Source organism: Colobus angolensis, unplaced genomic scaffold, assembly GCF_000951035.1.
Source record: "Colobus angolensis palliatus isolate OR3802 unplaced genomic scaffold, Cang.pa_1.0 Scaffold9, whole genome shotgun sequence".
In the NCBI taxonomy this organism is placed as follows: Eukaryota; Metazoa; Chordata; class Mammalia; order Primates; family Cercopithecidae; genus Colobus; species Colobus angolensis.
Window position 1 is genome coordinate 715,080 of NW_012122931.1, and position 20,723 is coordinate 735,802.

The window sequence follows — 20,723 nt, forward strand, 5'->3', positions numbered from 1 at the left end:
GGAGGCACAGGGTGGCTAGCAAGGCCTCTCCTGCCTCAGTGCCCCCGTTCTGCACTGTGGCATGCGTTCTTGGGAACCTTAGCCCGGTCTTTCCCTGGGTGTTTGCTTTCACATGGTAGGGGATGCAGCATCCGTTCCCAGGAGAGGCCCTCCTGCCCTGGCACCCAAGCCTTTCTCCATTGGCCCCTGTCCTTCTTGCCTCTGTTGCGTCCCATAGGCCCTCCTCAGGCTTCTGCCCTGGCCACGCCATGCCCACCCTCCTCCCCACCCCTACCTCAGTTCAGGTCAGCAACCTTCGCGCAATCATGGGGTGAGTGGGCAGGTTCGCTCCTTCCCCAGGTGGGCACAGATGGCGTCATCGTGATGTGGTTTATGGTTTTGAGCCAGGAATGTGCTGCTCTGTTTCCAAGGTGCGCAGAGTGGAGACCTCTGTGGGTGTTCATCCCCACCTTCAGCCGATGGCTGGGTTGTAAAGGGTTCTGGGAGCGTTTGCCTTCCTCCTGACACACTGAGACCCCACGTCCTTGAACATGCTGGCAATGGGGCGTCTGAGCCAAGGACTCAGACACCTGCTCCTGGGCCCCTCTACCAAGCCCCAGTGCTCAAGGGAGCCCCAAGACCCGCAGGTCAGCAGAGCACCACAGGACCTTGATGGCACTTAGCCCAGCAAGGCAGCCTCCCGTGGGAGCTGACGTCAGAGCCGAACGTGTATTAATGTTCAGGTTACAATGATGCTGTGGTCATTTTGTCATGGTCATTCTCAGTCCATACTCGGTGATGAATTTCGTGTCCCAGTTCATATAACAGAAGGTTCAGAGGGTGCAAAAGGCCATCTGTGCTGTGCAGAGTCTCAGTCCTGCTCTGTCCCTCCCTGGGTATGAACAGCACTGCCAGCTTCTTGGAGGGCCTTGCAGAGGTGCTTTGCCGATTTGCCAGGCCTTATTGCTCTCGTGTCTAGGGTGGGATGCCCGGCACCTCCCTGCCTTAACTGGCTCCCAGGTCAGCTGAGGTCGGGAAGGACGACATTGGCTCTCCCACCCTCCAGGACCGGGATTGAGTCCATCTCAATGGCCCCACACTCCCATAGGCCAGGCTCGGCCCCCTTGTGCTAACCATCTCTTTCCTCTGCCAGGGTCGTCTGCTGCAAACCAGGAAGTCAGGGTACTTCCCCAGCTCATCTGTGAAGCCCTGCCCTGTGGATGGAAGGGTGAGTCCTTTCCCACAGAAGCTTCCGGAGCACGGTGGCCTGGGTGCTGAGGGTTCTGGGAGCTGTCTCCTCACGTGGACATTTTTGGCTTCTTCGGGACGTCCTTGCTAAATTTAGGCTGCTGTGAGTTGCTTCCTGGAGCTGGAGCCCAGAGAGAAGATGGGTGGGGGCTGCGGGGCTGCACGCTCTCCTGTGTGTAAAGGGCTCAGCCCATCGGGTGGCATCTCGTTGTGGTTTTAGAAACACCAAAACGGGCATCTCTGCAGCAGCTGTAATGGGATGAAGACCAGCCAGCTGCCTTTCACCAGATTTCGGGGACTCTATAAGTTCTCTTGGACTATGACGCAGCCTTAGAAGAAAAAAAAAGGCTCCCCTCAACCATATGGATTCAAAGCTAGACTTTGCTATTTAAAACAAAGGCAATATGGTATTGCTTTCATCTGAGGGGTATGGAGCAAATTCTCAGCTGTGTGACGAAAGGCAGCAGTCAGCCTTGAGTAAAATGAGTTACCCCACCTCCACCCCCAAAAGGACAGGTCAAAGTGAAAGTGTGAAACCTCTGAAGGTGCAGGGGGTGGGTGGCCAACCCCAGTGTGGCAGCCCCGGTGCCCCCCACCCCAGCCCCGGTCCTGTCAGCCTGTGTGCCACCTCTGCTGAAAGGGCAAGTGCTCAGCACTTAGGGCGCTTTGGATGACCAAGGGGACCAGGCACCAGGGGAGGACAAGGGTCACGAACTCACTAGCTGGCCTGGGGCAGGTCCCTTCCCTTCCCCAGGCCTCAGTTACCCCATCTGCATGGTGAATAGGGTGCGAGGGCAGAGGTAGTCTCTGAGACTGTGCCCAGCCTGTGGCCCATTGAGGCCAGGGTGGGGGGCTGTAGCTAGGGAAGGAGCCCTGCCTGCTCACTGGAGTGGCAGCACCCACCTGAGTGTGGCCAGCACCCAGACCCCCACCCCGGGGCTTCGGGACCTCTGGAGCAGGGAGCTTTGGCTGTGGGTGTTCTCACGTCCACTGGCTGAGAACTCCCCACACGTTCGGTCCTTGCCCTCCCAGGGGACCATGTCAGTGTTAGCTGGTGGCTATGCCAGCATCTGTTCCATCAGAACTGTGAGGCATCTACTCAGAGATGAGGTTGTCCCGGCCACTGCCCTTGGGCACCTCCCAGGCCAGGAGCACTGGAGCTAAGTCCACAGACGGTCCCATCCAGGGCAGCCAATGCTGGGCCTGGGGGTTAGGTCACCGACAGCAATCCCCTCTGAGCCCTGCTCTCTGGGTGGCCCTGGGGGCACGTTAACACTCTTGTGCTTTGCCACCAGCCGCCCATCAGCCGGCCGCCGTCCCGGGAGATCGACTACACTGCATACCCCTGGTGAGTGGATCGTGGGCTGCGTATGTGGGCATCTGGTGGCCTCTTTGTTATGGGGGCATGCCCGCCGGGTCTGGGTGATGCCTGTGTGTGGCCCGGCAGGGTGGAGGCCCCAGGCTGCCTCTTGCTGTCTCCAGGGCACTGAGCCCAGTGGCTCCCAAATGCCCTCTCCCTCCTGGCCTATCCTTGCCAGGAGCCTGGGGGAGTCCCTCCCCTGTAGGCGGCTGTTAACCCTCTCTAAAACAGCTCAGCTGGCTCAGATATTTCAGGGAATGAAACCCTTTTAAAATTTTATGTGCACTATGTGAAAGTGGTATATTTAAGGTCACAGGTGTAATCCACTTACTGACTTCATACAGTTGCTTGATGGGAACAGTGAGGCTGTTTGAAATCACAGAAGTCCCAACTCTCCTGACAGTGTGGCAGCAGATTCTGGGAGGGCACTTGCCTTGTCCTTCCAGGGTGGGCTTCGTTGCCCACCAGACGTACAGGTGGCAGGAAGAGCTTCGTTTCAAAGTCTGTTCAAAATTCAACTGACACAGATGTTGGCAATCTCCAAGGTGTTACCAAAAACATCCACATAAGCAGTTATGGCTTTACTGCTTTTGAAATAGTGAAAATATATTTTAGGAAGGAAATTGGATCTACTGAATACTCTGTACTCCTCTGGCAGGCCCTCGGGGTCTGTAGAGCAGAAGACAGCGCACGGGACTGGCTGGCAGCCACAGTCACCCGTCTCTTTTACCCCTCTCAAGATCTGTCCTGAGCCTCACTGTATCCCACCATAGGCGGGGTCAGATGCCAGACCCCGCCCACAGTGGCGCCCCACTCATAGGGACCCAGCCTGTTCTCTTGGGTTCATTAGGAGGTGAGCTCTCAGATGAGGACTGCAGAGTACTTCTTGTGGCCTGCCACGCACGGAGGGCTGGGCGCCCCTCAGACACTGTCCTCACTGCGTCTCTCGTTTCCTCCTGGCCCCCTCCTATAGGTTTGCAGGTAACATGGAGAGGCAGCAGACGGACAACCTGCTCAAGTCCCATGCCAGCGGGACCTACCTAATCAGGGAGCGGCCTGCTGAGGCTGAGCGCTTTGCAATAAGCATCAAGTAAGTGGTGGCTCTGGGCTGGAGGAGACCCATCCCCCAGTGCTGTTCTGAAGCAGAGACCACTGTCCTCTCCACGTCCTGAGCTTGTGGGGTTGGGGTGGACTTGTCATCTGTTGCCCAAGTGAGGGCATTATTGAGATGAAAGTGGTGCTGAAAGGCTGGATGCGGTGGCTCAAGCCTGTAATCCCAGCACTTTGGGAGGCCGAGACGGGCGGATCACGAGGTCAGGAGATCGAGACCATCCTGGCTAACCCGGTGAAACCCCGTCTCTACTAAAACATACAAAAAAACTAGCCGGGCGAGGTGGCGGGCACCTGTAGTCCCAGCTACTGGGGAGGCTGAGGCAGGAGAATGCCGTGAACCCAGGAGGCGGAGCTTGCAGTGAGCCGAGATCCGGCCACTGCACTCCAGCCTGGGCGACAGAGAGAGACTCCCTCAAAAAAAAAAAAAAAAAAAAAAAGAAAGTGGTGCTGAGGACTCAGGGGGTCTCTACAGGTGTGCTGAGCAGGGCCTGAAACCCTGTGTGGCATGCACAGATGGTCCAAGGTTACATCACTCCTGGCTGCCCTGTGGGCTAGGTTGGACATTTCTGGGTTATAGGAACAAGGTAAGCTCAGGTACAAGTGGGTGGGTGAAATGCTGTGTGAGCTCAGGGATTTCCCAGCACCCCCACAGGTTGAGACAGTGGACCTGTCACACTGCTCTGAGACAGCCAGGGGCCTAGGAGGGTGTCTCCTGTGACTACAGCTGCCTTGCAGCTTTGGCACAGTCCGGGCATCCTCTTGCCCTGTGCCCTCTCCCTGGGAGCTGCCTCCTCTTGCCCTATGCCCTATGTCCTCTCCCTGGGGCTGTAGTTAACTCTCCAAGAGACAGACCCTGATGGGCTGGAGCCCACCAAGCACTGAGCTGGTGGGACATTGCTCACCTGAAAGAAAATTCTCAGAAAGCCTCCTGTATGCCTGGCCTGCAGGAGGCTAAGATGGGCCTTGCCGACTGGGAGCTGGAGGTGGGTCACACACACTCATGGTACACATTAAATCCAGGGAGAAACAAGATGGGTGCTTTATGTAGGCCTCGCAGAGGACTAGGCAGCCAGGCCACCATTTGTTTAACAACTATTTATTACATTAGCTGATTTCCAGATATTAAACCAACCTTGCATTCCTGGAATGTCCCACTTGGTTGTGGTGTGGAGTCCTTGCTATGCGTCTGGTTTATGTAAATACAGTCATGGGCCACATAATGACATTCCAGTCTGTGAGGGACCCCATATGTAGTGGTGGTCCCATCAGATTATAATGGAACTGAAAAGTTCCCATGGCCTGGTAACATCACAGCTCAGCCCATTACTCATGTGAGTGTGGTTCTGCTGGTGTGAACAAACCTACAGTGCTGCCAGTCATACAGAAGCATAGCACAAACAATTCTGCACATACATAGTATGTGATCGTTGTAATACCTGACTGTGTTACTGGTTTATGGATTCACTGTACAGTACTTTTTATTTTAGAGCATATTCCTTCTACTCATCAAAAAAATACTTAATTGTAAAACAGCCTCAGGCAAGTCCTTCAGTAGACATTCCAGAAGAAGGCATTGTTATCGTAAAAACAACAACAAGAAAGAAAAAAAAACAGAAGAAAGCTTATAGAATACGGATACAAAGACGTAAAATATTTTTGTACAGCTGTACAATATATTTGTGTTTGAAGCTAAGTATTATTACCCAAGAGTCAAAAAGTTAACCAAAACTAGAAAGTTTATGAAGTAAAAGAGTGACAGTAAGCTAAGGTTAATTTACGGTTGAAGAAAGAACATTTTGTTTATTTATTTTTTTTTTTTAATTTTTTTTTTTTTGAGACGGAGTCTCGCTCTGTCGCCCAGGCTGGAGTGCAGTGGCACGATCTCCACTCACTGCAAGCTCCGCCTCCCTGGTTCACGCCATTCTCCTGCCTCAGCCTCCTGTGTAGCTGGGACTACAGGCGCCGCCACCACGCCCGGCTAATTTTTGTATTTTTAGTAGAGATGGGGTTTCACCGTGTTAGCCGGGATGGTCTCGATCTCCTGACCTCGTGATCCGCCCGTTTCAGCCTCCCTAAGTGCTGGGGTTACAGGCGTGAGCCACTGCGCCCGGCCAGAAAGAACATTTTAAAAATAAATGTAGTGTAGCCTCAGTGTCCAGCGTTGATAAAGTCTACAGTGGTGCACAGCAATGTCCTAGGGCTTCACATTCACTCGCCACTCTCCAGCTTACCCAGAGCAACTTCCAGTCCTGCAAGCTCCAGTCTTGACAAGCGCCCCATACAGCTGTCCTGTTTTTTTATCTTTTCTACTGTGTTTTTACCATACCTTTTCTATGCTGACCTCATGCTACAACTGCCTACGGTATTCAGTAGGTCTGTAGCTTGGGAGCAATAGACTGTGTCATCCAGCCTAGGTGTGGGGTGTGCAGTAGGCTCTGCCGTCCAGGCTTATATAAGTGCACTCTGTGGCGTTCGTACAGTGAGGGAAGCGCCTGCCTGCATCTCTCAGGACAGGTCTCTGTGGTTCAACACCGCCTGACGGTATGGGAGAGAGATTTGGTTTGCCAACTGCTTGCTAAGGATTTCTGCCTCCATAGTCATTAGGGACATTGGGCTGTAGTTTTCTTGTGATGCCTGTGTCTGGCAAGGGGGTAGGTGGCATTCAGGGGAGGGGTATGGGGGCTGCTCTGCAAGGTCACATTTGAATTGAGACCTGAGAACATAAAGGGGCCTTGAGAACAGAAGGAGGTGAGTGTCTGGCAGGAGCAGCAGTCGGTGCCGAGGCCCAGACAGGCTTGTGCTTGGCACCTCTGAGAAGCAGGCCGGAGGCCTGGCCGGCCAAGTGGACATGCAGGGAAGGATGTCAGGAGATGTCAGGCCTGGGCCCAGCTGCTCCACAGGGAGGAGGAGAGGCTCCTGGTGCCGAAAAGCAAATGAGCAGAAGCCCAGGAGAGGAGGCCTCAGCAGGGCTGGAGGCCAGGAGAGGTGGGGAGTTGAGCAGCCAGGGATTCTGAGCCCCAGATGAGCAAGGAGGACAGGCAGGCAGGTAGCCCGAAGGGTTGGGGTAGGACAGGGCTGACAGGGAGTGGCCCTAGGGGCTGGGGACGAGGGGCTTTGCTGCAGCAAACACAGAATGAGCCTGGCTGCCGAGGGGGCGGGGGCCACGTGGCCCTCATGCAGTGACCACCGGGGCCATGTGTTTGCCCAGGTTCAACGATGAAGTGAAGCACATCAAGGTGGTGGAGAAGGACAACTGGATCCACATCACAGAAGCCAAGAAATTCGACAGCCTCCTGGTAGGTGACTCGCGGCTCCAGCCGGCTCCTATCCCCAGCCACGGGGAACAGGTGCTTCCTCCCCGCCCTGAGCAAGTGGCCATGTTTCCTGTGAGGATTGGTTCTTTCCAGTGTGGGAAAGATTTAGGAAACTGGTTTTTAAGGCACTAGGACAGCTAGAGCTGTGTCACAGCCTCTTGAATGGAGACTTCTGACCCCTAAAGACTGGGCAAGGTGGTTGACCCTGGTGGATAGTGCAGGGGTGGGGTGAGGGCAGCCCAGGCCACCAGCATCCCCGGATTCCTGTCGTGCCCATCCTCCTGCGAGAGTAGAAACTGACGCCCAGTGGGGCTTCCAGCTGGGGCCTGGCTGGGTAGCCCCGTTATACATGTATGGCTTCAAACAACTCCTTCCCTGACTCACCCCCATCCTCCGTCCCAGCCGGAATGCAGTTAGAGGCATAGTCCTTGAAATGATTTTAAAGTTATGCCTACATTTTCTTTTCTTAATTACAAAAGTTGTATATATTGAGAACTCAAGCTCTTAGCTTCCCCACTATGGCCACAGAAAAGCACAAGGTCAAGCAGAAATCCATAATCGCAGGCTGGGCATCGTGGCCTATGCCCGTAATCCCAGCACTTTGGGAGGCCGAGGTGGGCGAATCACTTGAGGTCAGGAGTTCGAGACCAACCTGGCCAACATGGCAAAACCCCATGTCTACAAAAAATACAAAAATTAGCCGGGCATGGTGGCACATGCCTGTAGTCCCCACTACTTGGGAAGCTGAGGCACAAGAATTGTTTGAACCCAGGAGGCGGAGGTTGCAGTGAGCCGAGATCGGGCCACCGCACTTCAGCCTGGGTGACAGAGTGAGACTCGGTCTCAGCAAGAAACCTATCCAAATTGTGATTAAGCTGAGGGGAATGTGAGTGCCATTTTAGTCCTTATAAAAAAAAAAAAAAAAAAAAAAATCCATAATATCCCATCCCCACCTCCAGAAAAAACAAAAGTGGAAACCAGTGTTTGCACCTCAGTGAGTCCTCAGGACCTCTCTACACGCAGCTTAGGTGTGCTTTATATTATATACATAATAATGCTGGCAATACCCCAGCTGATTTTTAGTGGACATTTGAAGGCCACACACATTGACCATCAATGAATCTTTCCCTGACTGATGGCCGCATGGCTCTCTGTCACTTGGAGATCCTGTTATTTCTAGAAGCTTGCCCCAAGTGCTGGATACAGAGTTTCCGTTTTTCCATTATAAAAGCTGTTGGCAGTCAGCGTCCGTGCTGGTCCGTCTTTTGGCATCTTTTGCAGATTATTTTTTCTAGAAATTTTTTGGGGGAGTTGCTGGTACCTTCGAGGTACTGACCACCCACCATGGGCTGGGGGGGAGGTGGGGAGTTCTGAGGAGTCCAGGAAGCTCGTCTCCCCCACATGAACCAGGAGGTGGGAGAGGGAGGCCAGGTCACTGCGGGAGGACTTCTGGAGGTGGCAGCGGCTGTCAGTGAGCGTGTATGCCCTGCAGGAGTTGGTGGAGTACTACCAGTGCCACTCACTCAAGGAGAGCTTCAAGCAGCTGGACACCACACTCAAGTACCCCTACAAGTCCCGGGAACGCTCGGCCTCCAGGGCCTCCAGCCGATCCCCAGGTAATGCCCCAGCCCAGCCAGCACACCAGCACTCCTCAGAGGGATCTGCCCTAGCCATTTCTCAGGACCCAGATCCTGCCCTCATGGACCCAGGCCAGGAGTCCCACCCCTGGGAACATAGCCCCAGCCCCCCGCCCGCACCCCCAGCTGTCACAGATGCTATCGTGTGACATCTCCTGGGCCACGTGACAGGCGGGGCTCTGCACCTGCTCAGAATTGCTCCTCTGTCTTGGCTCCCTCATCCAGAGACCAGCGGGGGTTGGAGGGGCCAGGTCCAGGCAGAGACCCCTGCGCATGGAGCTATCACTGGTGGGAGAGAAAAGGGCAGGCCCACCCGTTCCCAGATCCCTGTCTGTGCCCAGCCCCTGGGCCTCCTCTGTGAGAGGCAGCCTGTTTGCAGATCGGACTCCTCAACCCAGAACAGGGAAGGCCACATGGAATCAGGGGCAGGGGCAGGCCCAGAGCATGCGGCTTCCCGCTCAGGACTCTGTCCAGAGTCACCCCACATCCTCCAGCCCGCAGGGACCTGCAGGGCCATGGGTCCCACACAGGCCGAGCTGGACAGGAAAGGAACAGCTGGGCTTAGTGAGCACCCGCTGTGTGCCAGACGAGGGCATGAGAGGAGGTGGTCCCCATTTGCTCTCGAGGATGCAGGTGCAGAGATTGGGAGATTGGCTCCAGGGGTAGCTCAGGTGTGGCCAAGCGGCGCCTGTGACTGGGTGGGGCTTGACAACCCACGCTGCCCCCTGCCTCCTTTGCCCCCTATAGGGCCTTTCCTGCCAAAGGGCCTGCCCCGCCCCATGCCCCCCAGCCTGTAGCTGTGCCCACCGTGACTGTGCATGGATGCCCTGCCGCCCGCCTCATGTTCTCTCTCACCTCTTTGCAGCTTCCTGTGCTTCCTACAACTTTTCTTTTCTCGGTCCTCAGGGCCTCAGCTTTGCTTCTCAGGGCCCCTCCGCTCCCTTCTGGTCAGGTACCGCTGCTTCCCAGGGCGTGGGGGGACCGGGCCTGTGGCAGCTGCCTTGGGAGACCCAGCACGGAGCTGCCCGCTGGCCCCACAGCCCTGCCTGACGTGGCCACAGTTGTCCACAGTCTGGCGCAGGGAGGCGGGGAGGAAGGGGCTGGGGAGCCCGGGCAGAGGCTGCTGCGGGCACCTGAGGACACGGCAGGCTTGGTCCCACCCTTGTCACCACCCACCCCCTGTGGACACACCCACCCTGATGGCCACTTCCCCAGCCCCGCCCACTGTCATTCCTCCTTGTTCATCAAGAGCTTTGCCTCTGGTAACAGAAAACAGGTGGCCACGAGGAGGCGCTGTGGGACTTGGGTGCAGGGAGGAGGGGGTTTTAGTCAGCCCTGACCTCATGGCTTTCAGCTGCCAGAGTCAAAGTCCCTTCCCTGCAGCTGTGTGTGTTTCACCCTCAGCCATGGTCATTGTCACGTGTCTATCAGGATTCTGCGTCTGGGCCAAGCTGGTTCCCCTGGGTTCTGGTTGGATTTGGGCTCTGGAATTGGGGGACTGCTGGAATGATGATGGTCAAAGCCTGGGCACCTGCTCGTGTCCCTAAGAGCATCCTCATTGCAGGGACTTGGATGTGCTGTGTCCCCAGACCCAGGGGCCAAGAGGGCCTGGGATTGGAGGCCAGTGTGTCCCTCCAGAGCCTAGATGCTTGACATCCTTCCTCTCTGGGTACAGAGCAAGGTTCTGGGCACCAGGGGAGAGACCCAGCTTGGCCCAAGGGCCTCCTCGATCCCTGGTTGGGCCCCTACTGCCGCCGTGTGATGCTGCCCATGTCCCTCAACAGTGTTCACGCCCCGCGTCATCGGCACGGCTGTGGCCAGGTACAACTTTGCAGCCCGAGACATGAGAGAGCTTTCGCTGCGGGAGGGTGACGTGGTGAGGATCTACAGCCGCATCGGCGGGGACCAGGGCTGGTGGAAGGGCGAGACCAACGGACGGGTGAGTGGCCCTACCCTGAGGGTGCGGGGCTGGCCTCGCTGCAGCCCCCACCTGGTCAGACTCAGGCAGACTAGCACCACAGCTATGTCCACACCCCTGGCCCTGTCCCAGGCACCCTCTGCAATCTCTTTCATCCTCACAGCAGCCCAGAAGGCTGGCGTTCACAGGGGGAAACAGAGGCTCCAGATGTTTACCACGAACCCAAGGTCTCATAGCCCAGGAACTGGCTACAGAGGTCTGATCTGGATCCAAGCTCCTAGGACCCTCCACCCTGTTCCATTTTTATTCTGGGCTGCCCTCACAGCTGCACTCTTCAAATTACTTGTAAGTCCCCAAGCTCTGTTTGCAGGAAGGGAGGTCACAGGACTGAGGAGGACACAGTGTCCTTTCTGGGCTCCTCCTGCCATTGTCTAAGGCCCCATCTATGCCCTGGTGAGGCAGTAGGGACACACTGTGTCCCTACCCACCTCCAGCCCCTCACACTTTTCCAAGTGCCAGGTGGGCTTAAGAGTGCCCTGGGCACCCTAAGATTCTGCATAAGTCCATGGCCTCTTCATCCCAACACCCCATCTCTACCTCTAGCTTTGACCCATGTCTCTCAGTACGTATCCATCCAAGCACCAGAGCTCCGTGTGCCACTAATTAGAAAATGCCCAGCTTTCTCTTTGAGCTGCAGGTGCACAGGGCAAGTGCATGGGGCTGCAGAGGGCCAGTTAACCTTGACTTCCAGTGCTGACACTTCCATTGTCCAGTGGCAGGAGCCACTCTGCCTTCACCTATCAGGCAGTCTGCCCCTTGGAGGCCCTCAAGTCTGATCCAGTTTTTACCCAACTGCCTTGCAGAAGTGTCAAGGCTACTGAGGTGTAGGTAGCCCACCTAGAGGGCTGGGACCACTTGTTCTCAAAGTGGTCCTTGAGTGATTGGCATTAAAAGTGCCTGAAGCTGTAATATAATAAGCACATACCTGGGCCCTTTCCCAGATCCAGGTATTTTCTATACAGCATTAAGTTTTAGAACAACTAGTTTGAGTATTACTGGATAATTCCTGTCAATTTGACCCTGTTATCATTATGAAACATCTCTTCTTTTCTCTGGCATTTATTCTTGCTGTAACCTCCTTTATCTGCTGTTGTAGTGACACCAGCTTTCTTGGGATTAGTGCTTTGTGTGGCATATTATTTTCTCTCATACTACTTAAACTTGTCTTTTTCCTTATATTTAAAATGGGTCTCTTATAAATAGTTGGGGAAGCCAGTCTGATCTGACAGTCTTTGACTTTTAATAGGCATGTGTAGTCCATTTACATTTAATGTAATTACTGAGCTATTTGGGTTTAAATAAGTAATCTAACTTTATTTTCTATTTGTCACATCTACTCCTTTTTTCTTCTCTCTTGCCTACTTTTGAATTAATGTATTTTTAATTCTACTTCCCCTGCCCTACATTGGTTTGTTAGTTACACACTTTTTTTCTTAAGTGGTAACCTTACACCAGAGATTCCCTTAAATGAGTACTTTTTTACTATTTCCCAGGCAATGCAAGGAAGGACCTTGCAACTTTTGATTGTATCCATTTTCCTTCCAACTTTTGTGCAAGTGTCATCATGTATCTTAATTCTATATATATTAAAACCTTAGAAGACATTGTGTTTGTTTTAGGCAATTGTGCTCATTTAGATTTACCCCATGTTTACCTTTCCCAGGGCTCCCCATTTCCTCTTGCATTATTGTATTTCCACCCAAGACCATTTCTCTGCTGGCTGACATCCCCTCTCTTTCATATTTTTTAAAGTTTATCTGCTATTAATGAAGTCTCAGTTTCTGTTGAATCTAAAAACATCCTTATTTCACTTTCTTTTTAAATATCCACATTGTAAAATGTTTGTAACTTATAATTTTGAAACAAAATTTCAAACATAAAATTTCAAAATTTCGTCTTAAAAGTGGGAGTAACCTGCCCAGATTTACCAATTGTGAATGTTTTGCCCCGTTTGCTTTATCATTTGCACTGTGTGTGTGTGTGTGTGTGTGTGTGTGTGTGTGTGTGTTTGTCTATTTCTCTCTAACTCATTTGAGAGTAAATTGCAGAAATCATATTTCTTTACCCCTAGGTATTTCCTAAGACCGAGGACATTCCCCTTTGATATAATACAATTATCTAATCCACTGTCCCCATTCAAATCTTACCAGTCATCCCAATCATGTCTTCTCTAGCTCTTTTCTCCTGGTCCTGGATCCAATCTGGGATCATGAACTGCTGTGATCCTTAACTCTCTTTAATCTAAAATATTCCTCAGCCTTTCTCTGCCTTACATGACTTGTACATTTTTGAAAAGTTTCAGCCAACTATTTTTATAGTATATCTCTCAATTTGAGTTTGATGTTTCTTCATGATTAGATTGAGGTTGCATGGGGAACACCACAATGGGGACGTTGGTACTTTCTCAGTGCTGTAGTGTCCTGTTAGGAGATGAGTTATACCAGTTTGTCTCATTATTTGTGACATTAACTTTGATCATGTGTTTAAGATTATATTTGCTATGTTCTTCTACTGTGAAGTTAACTGTTGCCTGTCATTAGCAAGAAATGTGTAGGGTAATACTTTGAAGTTAAGTAAATGTCCTGTTCATCTTCAAACTTTAATGTACTAGTTTTATCTTCCCTTGATGAATTTTATCTGTTCTATTATTTCTATTATGACTGAAAAAATAGTGATTTTTTTTTTGACTATCTATAGATATTAGTTGGCATTCTACTGTAAGGAAAACTTTCTTTTCTCTTGTACTTATTCATTCTCCCCCAGGAATCAGTCATTTTTCCAAGGAGACCTAGTTCCTTTCTGTGAGTTGTTTTGAGTTCATTTTTGAAGTTCATTTGAAGTTTTGAGTTCATGTTAAGTTCATTTTGAAGTTTTGAGTTTGTTTTACTGTAATATGCCTAGGTGTGATTTTCTCTTTATTTATTCTGCTTAGGATTTGCAGAGATTTTTTTGAACCTGTGGCTTGATGTCCATCACTTTTGGAAATTTCTCAGCCAGAATAGTATCTGCAGACAGCGTGTCTGTTCCATTTTCTCTCTTTTATCCTTGTCGGACTTCATTCACATGGATGTTAGAACTTTTTACCATGGCCTCATATTATTCCCACAATTTTATGTGGTTTTCGTCCTTTTTTCTCTCTGGTTTTCTATCTAGTCACTTTCTAGTGACCTATCTTACTGTTTATGCATCTTCTCTTCTGCTTTGTCTAAATCCCTCTATTGGATTCTTCATTTCATTCATTATATTTTTCAGTTCTAGGATTTCTATTTGATTTCTGATTTAGATTCTCTGGTAAAATTGTCTGCCTTTTCATCCATTTTCTTAAACGTACAAATTAGAGTTATTTATCTCCCCTGACAGATGACCTCAATACCTGTGGGTTAATTTCTACTGCCTGCTTTTTCTGTTGGTTTTTGTCATTTGGTCCTGACTGAATGCCAAGCTTGTGTATTAAGAAAAAAACTGTAGCTGTTCTGGGTGATGTTCTTTTCCTCAGGAGAATTTATTTTTTTTCTGACTGGCAGGTGGAGGGTGGGCAGAACATCTTAAATTGGCCAAGGGTGTTGTTTTTCTGGGTTTCTTTTATTCCTGTGCAATGGTTCCATCAGGTCCTTCTGAATTGCAGGCCTTGCTGAGAACTCTGGACTTCCCAAGGACCCCCTATCTTCATGAGTCTCTACTTGCCCCTACCCCAACACAGACATGCACACACCTGCTTACACACACACACACACACACACAGACACGATCCTGCCATCTTTTTCAGATTGGCTGGTTTCCTTCAACGTACGTAGAAGAGGAGGGCATCCAGTGACGGCAGGAACGTGGACAAGACGCACAGATTTTCTTGGGAGAGTCACTCCAGCCCTGAAGTCTGTCTCTAGCTCCTCTGTGACTCAGAGGGGAAATACCAACCTCCCAGTCTTCCACCACCCACGGGGATGGGAAGGGTGTTGAGAATCCTAAACTCAAACCGTTTCACTGTCAGCCTGCCCTCGGCGACCCATCACTGGGTATGCTATTGTACATAGAGGAAACCTGGGCTCGCCCCACCCAGAGCACAGAGGAGGGGGCACCAGCAGCACTGCAAGCCAGACTCTGGGTAGCAGCTGAGGCCAGAAGCCCATTGCCTGCCCCCGTCCAACTGAGATGGCGGTCAGGAGCCTAGGTTTGAACAGTAGATGCTGTCCCAGGAAGGGCTAGGGACAGCAGAGGGGACCTGCCCCCAGCCCCTCTGCTTAGCCCCTGGACTCAGCCTTGCCTGTCTTTTCCTGCTGCTCCCAGGGGGAGGTGTCAGGCCTCGGGAGGCAGATAGGACCAGAGCCAGGCTGTTCACTATGGGCCCACTTGCCCCACTGTGCTAGGGCACAGGAGGAGAGAGCACTGTGGTGGCCCTCTGCAGCCACTCTGGCTCCCGAGACTTCCCTGACTCCTCCACTCCCCTCCATGCCAGGGGCACACCCAGACCCCACAGAGCAGGCCCCTGTCTTGGGAGGGGCCTTTGGGAGGATGAAATTGCAACCCTGCTCCCTGGTCAGTGGTACTGTTTCCTGCCCTCTCTCTGAGAGGCCGTTTCTGGAGTCCCAGGAAGGTGTCTGCCTGGCCCTGGCCCTGCTGCCAGGTCAGTACATCTTTTGTAAAAACCCTGAAATGGGCAGGGAAGATTTCCCCTCTCTAGATCCCTGCCAGGTTCTTCTCCAGGAGGCCCCTCTGCTGTCCTGCAGGGTGGTCCCTGAGGGTCTGCCCAGCCTTGGCATGAGAGGTTGGTTCTAGCCCCTGGCAGGGCTTCCTTCCAAGGGTCCCTGCAGCCTTCAAACTGGGCCTTGGGCAACTCAAAGTAAGTGCTCTTGGGGGTGGCTCTACCCCATTACCTCCCCCAGCCATGACTCCTGGCCTTTGACCTCCGGCTGGGTTAGCCAGACTCTGGTTTCTCTACCTGACAGCAGTGTCTCCCTCCCAGCTCCTTGCCAAAGCCTCTGTTGAGACCTGGGCTTCCTGTAGCCCCTTATCCCTCAGGCCAGCTGCACAGCCTGTGGGAGGTGCCCAGCCCAGGCTGGGTGTGGGGGAGGCTGATCCCTGCTGTGGGTGGCGCTGGGGACCTGGGGGCTCCTTCTGAGTTTGGCCTTGTGGCCTCTGAGCTGTGTGCCTCTGGGGTGTAGGGAAGAGGTGGGAGGAGTCATGGGGATGGGGAGCGGCAGGAGGAGAGAGTGGTCCTCGACAAAGGCTTGGGAAATGAGGGGAGGTGGAGGCAGGGCAGGGGAAGCGAGCAGTCGACCTGGGAGAGAGCACCCTGGGGCCTGCGTGTTGGGGTACACCCAGCACTTTGCGCCCCACGGCCCAGCAGGCGCCGAGGATGGAGGGGAGGAAGCCGGCAGCCCCTGTGTTTACTGTCGTCAGAAAGGTCTTGTGTTTTGGTTTTGGGGTTTTTGTTGTGTTGTGTTTCTTTGGCTTGTTTGTTTTTTAAGGGGAAAAAGGTTTGTAATTATTTCATCCAAATCTCCCGTTATATATCTGTGAATAATAAGAGATTTTATAATAGCAAGAAAATGATGTATATTTTAGTTGGTTGACAAATAAGTCGTCATGATCACAAAGGACACTGAGAAAAAATAATTTAGAACCCTGACTTTTCGTGAATTTTTTTTGTTTTGTGTTTGTTTGTTTTGAGATATGTATTTGGTTTGGTTTGGTTTTTGCACTGCACTGAGGCAGGAGGGTTGGAGGGCTGAGTGCAGCCGGGAAGTCTGATAGTTTTCAGCAGGAGACGGGGTGTCCTCTGCGGGGGGCTAAAGTGCAGAGGCCTGAGATTAGCTGTGAACATGTGGGAGCCCGATGCATGCAGGTCAGGGATCTGGGCCCCCCTCCCCCCGAGCTGGTGGCAACCCCAAATGGACACAAACTGTACATTTACCAATGAGTTTTTTTCAGACCATGGTTTTTACTTGCAAATAAACCTGAGTTCTTTTCTGCAGGAGTGGTCAGCCTTTCATGCCGGGGGAGGAGGGAATGGCTGGATTCCCCCACCTAAGTCCAGCAGGGTCTGTCTGACTGGGTTGCTTGGATCTCAGCATGGCCCAACCTCAGTAGGAGGGTCTGAGAGAGAAGGAGGTAATGGTGCCATGGCCACCTCCCGGCTGGCAGAGCACCATGGGTTTCCCACGCGGTGCCCTGGAATTCTCCAGGTGGCATCGGGCATACAAACGGGACTGGAATTCCTCCCCCATCACTTGCGTACCTCCTGAGCCCCTGTTTCTTTTCACGTATATTGAAGATAAAAATAGCCTCAGTGCAGTGGCACACATCTGTCATTCTAGCACTTTGGTAGGCTGACGTGGGAAGATGGCTTGAGCCCAGGGAGTTGAGACCAGCCAGGGCAACATAGCGAGACACTGTCTCTACGACACTTTTTTTTTAATAGTTGGGCATGGTGGTGCACATCTCTGGTCCCAGCTTCTCGGGAGGGTGAGGTGGGAGGATCACTTGAGCCCAGGAGGTTGAAGCTGCAGTGAGCTATGATTGCACCACTGCACTCCAGCCTGAGCAACAGAGCAAGACCCTGAATGCAAAAACAAAAAACAAAAAACAAAAAAACTCCATTTTGGTGGGTTCTGTGGTGTATGATAGAGAAAACCAAAATAGAAAATGAGAGATTTATTTCTCCTTCCCCTCATGGAGGACCGTCCAGAGGCAGCAGCGCTAGGCTCCTTTGCCTTGCCCTGGTCCCTGAGTCATCAGGAACCCTGGTCTCCCCCTCCCTGATACCCCAGCCTCAGGGGGGATCCTCCTTCCTGATTCCCCATCCTCAGAGGCTCCTCCTTCCCGATCTCCCATCCTCAGAGGCTCCTCCTTCCCGATCCCCCATCCTCAGAGGCTCCTCCTTCCCGATCCCCCATCCTCAGAGTCTCCTCCTTCCTGATTCCCCATCCTCAGAGGCTCCTCCCTGATCCCTCATCCTCAGGCTCCTCCTCCCTGATTCCCCATTCTCAGAGGCTCCTCCTCCCTGATCCCCCGTCCTCAGAGGCTCCTCCTCCCTGATCCCCCATCCTCAGAGGTGGCTCCTCCCTGATCTCCGTCCTCAGAGGTTCCTCCTCCCTGATCCCCCGTCCTCAGAGGCTCCTCATCTGTGATCCCCTGTCCTCAGAGGCTCCTCTTCCCTGATCTCCCATCCTTAGCATGCCCTTCCTTCCTTGTGGCCGTCTCATGGTCCACAGTGGCTGCTGGAGCTCCTGCCACAGGACTATAAGAGAGGACAGAAATCCCCTTACAGCTGTGGCCAGTGCCCGGTCAGGAAACAGCCCATTTTCTAGAGGTGGAAACTGAGGCTGCGATACGTGAAGTGACTCGTCCAAGGCCACACGTGACCCCTGTGCAGCTCGGTCTGATGCCAGAGACCATGTTTCTGTTTGGGCAGCACCCAGCTCTTAAGCGATGACTTTCTGCTTCTCAGGCCAGCCCCTGGGTCTCCCACCCTTCCTGCAGACTGGACCCTGGCCAGCCTTTGCCCCTACTGAGGCTGCTGGGAGGCAGACCCTATGGGCAGGGTGAAAATGCCCCCTTCTCCAGGAGCTTCCAACACCAGGAACCTCTCCCTTGGGCCGAGCCTTCTTCTCACAGACATGCAGGCTGGACCATGCCCATCTGTCCTGGCCTTGCCCCCATTCACTGGTATGACAGCCGAGTCCCCAGGAGGGACCCCTTGACTGAGCCGGCCCCACCCTCCTCACGCAGCCCTCCCTGCTGCTTCTGGCCCCCTGGGGGTGGCAGGCAGGTGTGGGTGCAGGGCGGCCCCTGGACAGCTGACCGTGGAGCGGGCGTCACAGGCTGGTGATCAGAAGGCTGAGTCAGGGAAAAGTGATGGGGCCCTGCATTCTGAGAGAAAATAAAATAGCTCCTGTTTACTGAGTGTTTTCTTCTACCCAGGCATGGGGGCTCTGGGTGAGCACATCCCTCCCCTCCCTCCATCCCCGCCCTTCCTCGGTCTCCTCCCTCCCTATGTCCCTCCCCTCACTCCACCCCTCCCCTAGCTCCATTCCTCCCCTTGTTCTGTCCCTCCCCTCGCTCCCTTCCTCCCCTTGTTCGGTCCCTGCCCTCGCTCTGTCCTGGTTGGCTCAGGCTGCCGTGAGCACTGTGGCTCAGGCCCCAGACCGGGCTGCCTCAACTGAAATCTCCTTTCTCACGGTTTTGAGGCTGGAAGTTGGAGATATGGTGCTGGAGGTCATTGGTTCCTCCTGAGGCCTCTGCACACTCATCCCAGAGGTCTCTCCCTCGTCTCCTTGGGGACCCCGTCCTCTTGGATTAGGGGCCACCCTCAGGGCCTCGTGTCACCTCACCTCTTCAGAGTCCTTCTCAGAGTCACATTTGCAGCAGGTTCTCCATGATGGCTTTGCAGTAACAATCACTTCCACTCACTCCACAGTCCTAGCAAGGGCCCACTCTGTGCCTTTTTGATGCCCGGGAGGAAACCAAATGGAAAAGCCATGGCCCTGGGAAGCTGATATGTGGGGAGTGGGGAGGGGTGGGGGCAGAATTGAGGAAGCTCTGGATTGGTTTTTTTTTGCTGCTCCTTTTCTCTCTCCCAGTGCTTGTCCCTCTCCCCCTCCTTCCCTGAATGTGTTGCAATTTTCTACAGGACTCATACAATTCCTACTTGACCCACTTTGGCTGTTTTCTTTTCTTTCTTTTTTTTAAGAGATAGGGTCTCACTCTGTCACCCAGGCTGGAGTGCAGTGGCCCAGTCCTAGCTCAGTGCAACCTCACAGTCCTGGACCCAAGCAATCCTCCCGCCTCAGCCTCCCAAGTAGTTGAGACTACAGGCATGTGCCACCCTGCCCAGCTAATTTTTATTTTTTGTAGACGTGGGGTCTTGCTACTTGGCCCAGCCTGGTCTTGAACTCCTAGCCTCAAATGATTTTCTCGGCCTCCCAAAAAGCCGAGATTATGGGTGTGAGCCATCACACCCAGCCTAGGTGTTTTCTTTTATCTATTAAGTGTTGCAAAAAAATGAATTTTATGCTAAATTCTCTCATTTATCCAGTCAATTTTTATTGATTCCTTACCTGAGATTCAACGTTGAACAAGACCAACAAGGTCCCAGCCAGTTTCTAGTGACATCAGGCTGAGCTGACACGGAGGCCTCTCTCCCTCCACTGCCAACACAGAAATCCTTGGAAAAAAACATGCATAAGGCGTATCTGAGCTGGAAAGAAGGGCCCATTCCAGAGAGAAAGAACTCGAAGCCCGAGGAGATACTGGGAGCTAACCCCAGGGCAGTCTCCAGGGTCTTGGCCCCTCTGGGCCTGGGACTGCTTCCAACACTCTCCTGGCATTGGGAGCCACAGTTGCAGATTCCCCGAGGCCAGAAGCCAGCACTGGACCCCCTGCATAAAGTTAAACTCTCAGAGAACCCCCATCGTGCAGAGGCGACTGACACACATGGATAGCTGGGAGTGTCTGCAAAACAAAGCCAAAAGCATGGAGCAGGATAAATGTTTTAAAACGTTTTTTAAAGTTTACAGAAACAGAATAAAAAGGCACACCCTACCCCATGCCAAATGAACCAAGAATGGTTAACCTTGGAGTTCAAAGATAAAAAGTAATCTACTGGGCATGCAAGCAGAAAGGACAAGTCTCTTAAGAGGAAAAAAAAAAAAAAAAATCAGGTTTGCTTTAGACATTACCCCAGTTAACGCTCAACGCTAAAAGGCAATGAACGATTTGCACGAGGTCTTCATGGCAAGAGAGACCCAAGGGTTTGATGCTCAAATAGTTGCTTACTTATCAGGTAGCAAGTAAGGCACTGCCGCATGTAAAGACTCAGGGGCTGCCTGGCGGGGTGGCTCACGCCTGTGATCCCAGCACTTTGGGAGGCCGAGGCAGGTGAATCACTTGAGGTCAGGAGTTCGAGACCAGCCTGACCAACGTGGCAAAACACCTTCTCTATTAAAAATACAAAAATTAGCCAGATGTGGTGGCGGGCACCTGTAATCCCAGCTACTCCGAGGCTGAGGCGGGAGAATCGCTTGAACCCAGGAGGCAGAGGTTGCAGTGAGCTGAGAGTATGCCACTGCACTCCAGCCTGGGTGACAGAGTGAGAC

The 20,723-nt window shown here is 52.7% G+C and overlaps 1 protein-coding gene across 1 annotated transcript in view; it reads left to right on the plus strand.

Annotated features, from left to right (window-relative positions):
• Positions 1-16,600, plus strand: part of VAV2 (vav 2 guanine nucleotide exchange factor) — a 218,984-nt gene extending 202,384 nt beyond the window's left edge. Inside the window, exons 25-32 of the mRNA XM_011931421.1 lie at positions 1,133-1,207; positions 2,523-2,575; positions 3,561-3,677; positions 6,909-6,996; positions 8,507-8,630; positions 9,517-9,603; positions 10,436-10,590; positions 14,396-16,600. Coding sequence (XP_011786811.1) covers positions 1,133-1,207; positions 2,523-2,575; positions 3,561-3,677; positions 6,909-6,996; positions 8,507-8,630; positions 9,517-9,603; positions 10,436-10,590; positions 14,396-14,443 — 747 coding nt within the window. The 3' untranslated portion in view covers positions 14,444-16,600. The remainder of the gene's footprint in view (positions 1-1,132; positions 1,208-2,522; positions 2,576-3,560; positions 3,678-6,908; positions 6,997-8,506; positions 8,631-9,516; positions 9,604-10,435; positions 10,591-14,395) is intronic.
• Positions 16,601-20,723: the final 4,123 nt, after the last annotated feature.